At 68.4% G+C, this 6,752-nt stretch overlaps 1 protein-coding gene across 2 annotated transcripts; it reads right to left on the bottom strand.

Annotated features, from left to right (window-relative positions):
• Positions 1–1,587: 1,587 nt before the first annotated feature.
• On the bottom strand, positions 1,588–4,675 carry CANT1 (calcium activated nucleotidase 1; the record flags this gene model as incomplete). Of its 2 annotated transcripts, none has more annotated exons than XM_084238546.1 (3): positions 1,588–2,073; positions 2,608–2,811; positions 4,045–4,675. In XM_084238546.1, 3 exons carry the CDS (start codon positions 4,673–4,675, stop codon positions 1,703–1,705), a joined length of 1,206 nt encoding a protein of 401 aa, XP_084094672.1. In that variant the 3' UTR covers positions 1,588–1,702. The 2 variants fall into 2 exon arrangements, with proteins under 2 accessions (XP_084094672.1, XP_084094671.1); XM_084238545.1 differs by having other exon boundaries at positions 2,608–2,942; positions 4,041–4,675.
• Between the last annotated feature and the right edge of the window lie 2,077 nt (positions 4,676–6,752).

The raw sequence follows: 6,752 nt of genomic DNA on the forward strand, positions 1-6,752 counted from the left end.
CACAGGCGTGCCAGAAGCGGCTCGTGGGGCCTTCCTTCCACGGACAGGACACGCAGCGACGGGGTTCCACCATCTACCCGGGCGCACAAGGGACAGCGGGAGGCGGGCCTGGAGCCCCCGGGCCGGTACTCTCACGCACCGGGGCCAACTCAGCGCCTGCAGACGTCCCAGTCCTGCCAGGGCTCGCGACCCCACCCCATGACCTCCCACAGCCCCTCGGGTACCCTAGGCCAAGAACTTATGGGCTGCTGGCCGGCACCCACCCCTTTCCAGGAGCAAGTATGAATCACATGCCCCCTCTCCAGCCCTGCCACTGGCCCTTCCTTGGTGAGCAGCCAACACACACCACGAGACAGACAACTCAGTCCCTGTGGCACTTTATTGTTTACAAAACAATGGCTCTGGTAGGAAGAAAAACAATCACATCACAGCAGACTGGGCGGGCTGTAAAACCTCTGAGAGTCGCTGATTGTTTGAAAAACACTGTCCCCCCAGCACCGACCCTGCCCTGGACACAGCCCGACCTCACGTGCCTGGCCAGGGAGAGGCTCGGGGCTCTGGCCAGGCCAGAAGGAGCCAAGTCTGGAGAAACACCCAGCAGTGACTTGTTTTCTGTTCTTCTGCTATTTGTTTTTGGTGGAAGAAACAGACAAGCAGTGCCAGGAAGGGGGCCTCTCTGGCTCCCCTCCTAGTGGCTGCACGGAGGTTTCCACGGGGGGTCAGCGCTGGAACAGTCAAGGCGGGAAGACAGCCCTTCCCAGGCCCGGCCGCGCCCCGCCAGCCTCCGGGGTTGAGGTAGCTCCTGGGGCCGGATGGCGATGGCCCTTCTCAGCGTGGTCGCGGCTGACCTCGCCCCGCCCTCTGCCGTGACACAACTGCCGGGGAAGGGGAGAGTGACGGCTCCGAGAGGAACGTGGGCGCCCAGAGCACAGGACTCCGCTGCTGGGGCCAGGGCTGGGGCTGCTACTTGAGCGAGAAGAGAAAAATTCAAGTCGTTCCTGGAAACCCGTAAGGCGTGGCGGCCTCGGGGCTGCCGGGGAAGGGGGCGGTTCATCTCGTGCCCTTTGGCCCTGGATCCAGAAAGGCTCACACGCAGGCCCCACCCGCTGGAATGGCCAGAGGACCGGTTCCTGCACTGCCGGGAAAGTGTGTGACAATGGGGGCTTTGCCGTGTGAGAGGATCTGGTGATTCCGTGTTATAAGAAATAAAATTGCTTTAATTACTATCAGTTCATAATTAAAGCTTCAAAGTGCTATGCGGCCACCAGGCTGTCCCGCAGGGAGACGCTGAGATTGTCCGGGAGGCCAGGGCGAGCCGCAGCCCCTCAGGGCCCAGCAGGGCAGCAGGCGGGGTGGACTTGCTGCTGAGGTTGCAGAGGAAGGAAGAGGGGCGGCCGGGAGCTCCTGCGGGAGGCTGTGTCCCCACGCGACACCCCGCGGTGCTCAAGGAGAATTTATTGAACAGAAGAGCAACCGCGCAGGAAGGGCCGGGGGCGGGGCCGGCCGCGGTGCTCAGCCGCCACCACCAGAGGGCGGCGCGGGGCCAGCCGGCGGGCACCCGCTGTCCCCGGGCGCAGCCACCTCTGTGCTCCGGGGCCCGGACCAGGCCCAGGCCGCAGCGTTCTGCAAAGGGGAAAAATCACAGCAAAAGACCCACGGAGGCGCCCGGGGCTCTGGGGCTGGGAGACCGGCCCCGCGCGGCTCAGATGAACTCTATGCCCTCGTACTTGACGCTCCCGACGCGGGTCTCGGGCAGCAGGAGGCGGCCGTCCAGCGTGAAGGCCATGATGTAGGTGGCCGCGCGGCCGGCGTCCTCCTCGGACTTGAGGGCCACGATGATCTGGTCGTCGGTGTTGGGGATGAACTTGAAGGAGGAGAAGCCGTGCGTGGGGACCACCTCCCCGACGCGGCTGACGGCCACGTGGCTGAAGTCGGGCGAGGCGCTCAGCAGCAGGTTGGCGCCCCGGCGCTCGTCCTCGCGCTCGCTGTAGCGCTCCCGGCTGGCGCGGCGCGGCAGGAAGAACCAGCGCTGCAGCGTGTCGCTCCAGCAGGCCGACTCGTGGATGAGGTAGCCTGGGGATCGGCCGCGGGCAGGTCAGGGCCAGGCGCAGGACCGTCTGCCCTGCAGGCGGGGCGGCCCGCGGCCTGCTCCTTTTCCATGGCCCTCGGGGTTCCCAGCAGAGTCTGGTCAGAGCTCGGCTCTCAAAGACCCGGAGGAACGGGATGTCCCTCCCTGCTGCGCGGCGGGGAAGCCCCAGCTGAGTGCCGTCCCAGACGCTGACTGGGGCAGGGTGGGGAAAAGCCAGCGCCTTTCACATATGAGCGGGCACAGAGCCCACCTGGGGGCAAACCGACATCCCTGGAGTCAGGTGCCCCAGCCAGGCCCACATCTGGGCCCTGGCATCAGGCGAGAGCCCCTCCCGGGGACAGCGAGGGGCCCTGTGCGTCTGGTGGGGGCCACCAGGCAGGGCGAGCGAGCACTCGGGGACGCACTCGTCCGTCCCCAGGGGCCCCGGCCACAGCAGCAGCCAGGCGACAGCCAGACCCCACGTCCAGCGAGACACCACCCTGCAGTGCCCGGGTGCCCACGGGCGGCTGGCCGCTTACCTGGTGGCTGGATGCCCGCGGCGGCCCGCAGGGCGTTGTACTGGGGCACCCAGCTCTCGTGGTCCACGCTGCCCCGGAAGTCCACCACCTTCACCCACTCGGGGTTCTCGTTCACCACCTCCCCCGTGGCGGTGGTCCACTCCTTGCCCAGGCCGCCCACGTACAGGCGCTCGTCCTTCACGGCCAGCCACTCCGCCTTGAAGCCTGGGACGGGACGGGCACCTGAGACGGCAGCCCTCTGCTGGGCCCAGCGCCTGGGCCGTCGGGCCGCTGTGCTGGACTCCCCGGCAGCCGCGTGCCCAGGGCGGGCCGGCCCCGTCCCGAGGGTGTGGCCGCTGTCTCTGCCCAACCCCACTCACACTGCCCAGCCTCCCTCCTCCCTCTCCGCCTCCCCCCCCACAGGGGACCATCACACTGTCCTGCGGGGCCAGACCCAGGACGCTGTGGGGACACTTTCTTAAAACCGATATAAACCGCTTCCCCCGCCCCGGCCCCTCGCGCATCTCCCAGGCCCAGCAGCAGCCGTAACGCTTCTCTGACCCCCGAACGCCCATGTCCCAAACGGCAAGCTCCACCTTCAAGGTGACCCCAAATCCAGGAGAGCGGCGGCGGCACCTGTTGGGCCCGTCACAGCAGAACCCACGCTGCCCCGCGGCCGGAGCGGGGAGTCACCGGCCGCGGCGGCGCCGACTGGGGCTCTGCCAGGGCTGGGCTTTCGCGCGGATCAAGGCGCGTCTCCTCGGGTGCATCAGGTGGCGCTGCCACGGCAGGCGTGTGGGGTCTGCTCTCCCAGCTCGCCTCACCTGCGCCGGCGCCCGTATATCGGCGGGGCTGGCTCTCCCAGATGTCTCACCAGCTCCGGCAGCCCCACGCTGCAGCTGCCCACCCCCGCAGGCAGCTCTGGGGGCCCGACCGCAGGGCACCCCCCACTGCCCTCTCCAAGGGGTTGCACGTGTCCTGAGGGAAAGCAGCCCGCTCCGGCACCCCCACCCCCTCAGCCGCGGGGGACAGCCGGGCCGCGCGGTGACTGAATGCAGCCCTCCCTGGCCGGAGTAGGGGCCCGGAGGGGGACAGCTCCCTGGGAGGTGCAGCTCCAGCGCGGGGCACATCCCTCGGATGACCCCCAGAAGCCACCCCTGCCCGCTGACAGCAAAGGACACAGCAGCGGTCCCGGTGACCTCCCCGGTCGGCCGCCACCGGAGCAGGGGCACCGCCCTCACAGGCCCTCTGCTGCTGGCCTTCGGGGAGGCAGCGCGGGCACCTTCCAAGCGAGAACCACCTGCCGCCAGGCTTTCCAGGCACAGCCTCCCGACGAGCGCAGGACACAGGAGGGCGCGCTCGCCTCTACGGCGCGGAGCCCGCGGGGCAGCTGCAGAGGCCCGGGCAACGCTCGCGGCCGGGCGTGCCACCCCAGCAGACGGCAGCGCGCCCACTTACCTTTCCCCACAGTGCCGTCGCCGTCGGAGAGAATGACCCAGGGCACGGCCTTGGTGCCGTCGATGCGGTAGACCACGCCGGTGCGGTCGTCCGCGGAGTAGAGCTTGCCGTTGAAGACCACCAGGTCAGACAGCTCCATGCCCCGCCCCTTCTCCGCCAGGTGGGACTCCAGGACCCCGTGGCCCTGGTCCCACTCCACCGACACCTTGTCCCCGCTGTCCGACAGGGTCAGGTAGCCCTTCTTCAGGTAACTGAACCAGGTGTGCTCCCCCGGGGCCCTCGACTCCGTGTCCAGGTCGGCGATGACCGCGATGCGGTACCGCGTCCCGCCCGGCGTCCTCTGGGGGGCGGACAGCGGGTAGGTGTCGTTGTACCGGTCCTCGGCCGCCTGGCCGGGCCCCCAGCGGTGGGCATTGGGCACGGGGGGCCTGCCCGGGGGCGGGCGGTGGGAGTACAGCAGCCAGAGGACGGTGGCGCCCACGAAAGACGGCAGGATGACCTTCCAGCGGGGGCGGAAGCGGGGGTCCGCAGCCTTGGTCATGGACGCCAGCACCGGGAGGCTCCCCACGCTTATCCGGAGGGGGTGCATAGACTCACTCCATGCCGGGTGGTCGGGGGGCTGGATGGGCATCAGCCTGGAGGGTAGGAGGGACCTGTGCCGGGCAGGGGACAGGAGAGAGGTCAGCGGCGGGGCAGCAGCGGCCTGGGCCGGCCCAAGTGCCCGGGCGAGGCTGCCTGGCAGCCGGCGCTCGGGACCAGCGAAGCCACCGTCCTGAGCGCCTCTGTTTACTCTCACGCGGCGAGACGAAGCCTTTTCCAGGCACAACGACGTCCTCGCCTCGGCCCCAGCTGCAGGACAGAAAGCACAGTGGGCAGAGGAGGCCGGCGCGCTGCAGTCTGGGAGAGGAAACCCCGGGGCGGGGCGGCCACCCTGTCCCCGGAGGTCGCCTCGGAGAGCAGTTAAGGTGAGTGCACTCACGGCAGCACCGCGAAGGTTCAGGGGCCCAGGACGTACCCAGGAGGCCACCGTGAACAAACGTCACTTCACCCGAGAAGCCCTCCCGGACGGCTGTGCCCGCCGCACCCAGCCCCGCGGCCCCGTTCTTGGCGTCCGTGGCGACTGTCGTCAGCGTCAGCGATGCCTGGCGCGGTGCACAGAGCCCTGCAGCGGGGGTGCCCACGCCGTCCTGCCCGAAGCCCGCGCTCCAGCCAGCACCGCTCCCCTCCCCTGATGCGGGCAGCCTGCGCTCATGGGTCGTCTGGACTGTCTCCCCCCACCCCCCAGGCATCAGTCCCCTCAGGGTCCAAAGTCCAGCTCTGGGCTCCCGTCCCCTCCAGGGCTCCGCCCCGTCTCTCCACGGCCTCCCGATGGCCCAGGCACCTCCCGATGGCCCAGGCACTCCTGCCGTGCAGGCCCAGGTGCGGTGGGCGTCTCCGGAGTTGCGGTGCCAGCTGGGTAGGAGGCTGGGGCTGTGGCACGGCTCCCGCCCTCCCACCACCTGCTGGCCGGCCCCGGCCACTCCCACGGACTGAGCTGGGCGGCAGAGCCAGGGACCCCAAGAAGCTGCAAGCCCCGTCCTGTCCCTCTACACACAGGGGTGCAGGTCCCTGGTCCCGAACCTGTCAAAAGAAAGCGCTTTCTCTAAAAAGGGAATCTGGACGAAAACTCCGGGGCAGCCGGCGCCTTCCGGAACGGGGGAGCGGTCCCCGCGGCCTTTGGCCCTGCAGGGCTGGTCACATACGAGCCCACGCCCAGCGCCAGCCCCGTGCCTGGTGCTTCCTGCACGGGGCAGTCTCGGCGGCCTGAACAGCAGACGTCGCCGAGGAGGAAAGTCACCCTTCCCCTCCCCGCCCTGCATCCAGGCGCTTCTCCGGGGGCGACACCGGCCCCTCCGGCTTTGAGGCCTGATCCCAGGGCTGCTCTAGGCGCCCCCGATCTGCAGGTGTGACGCGGTCAGGCTCCTGAGAGGGGCGAGGACCCTAAGCGCACCCAGGTGACCTTCAAGAGGGAGGTGGAGGGGATCTGGCAAAACAGAGGATCAGGCGAGCACAGAGGCAGGGGCGGAGTGAGGCGCTGCTCCCTTCCTGCCCTGGACGGGGGCACGGCCTGCGACGCCCTGATGTCAGCCCTGTGATGCCGACGCGGGATTGCTCCAGAGCCACACACGCGAGAAAACACATGTGCTGCTCACAGCCACCACGTCCGTGGTGACCTGCTGCCCCCGAGGCAGCCCCTGACTGCTGAGCCCTCCCTGGGGCGGGGTCTGGGCCCCCGCTCAGCTCCGGAGGGAAGGGGCGCCGTGCTCTGCTTTGGCAGGAGAGCCCCCAAGGTCTACCTGAGGGGCAGGCCAGAGGCTCAGTCCCTCTGTCAGGGGAGAGAACGGAGGACTGTCGCCTTCCAGAAAATTCTGTCCGCTTCACCACCAGAAGTAATTTCCCTCTGGGGCAAAACCCAATCTTGGCCTTCAGCCTCCCAGTATCCCAAGGAATCCCTTCATCCTCGCAGATGAGTTCTAGCCTTTTGGGGCTCCCCCCCCCGCTCCCCCCGCCCCCCAGAAGGCCATGGCTGCAGCTGACAGTGAGCTCCCGGGCCTGGTGCGGGGACAGGGCTCGCATTATTTTAAGTTATATTTTTTATTTATACAAGAACCGGGGTGTAGGCCAGAAGCACGGGAGGGTGAGAGGCTTCACCAGAGACAGAGCGGGGA

The sequence above is a fragment of the Talpa europaea genome, assembly GCF_964194135.1.
Source record: "Talpa europaea genome assembly, chromosome: 7".
Classification (NCBI taxonomy): Eukaryota; Metazoa; Chordata; class Mammalia; order Eulipotyphla; family Talpidae; genus Talpa; species Talpa europaea.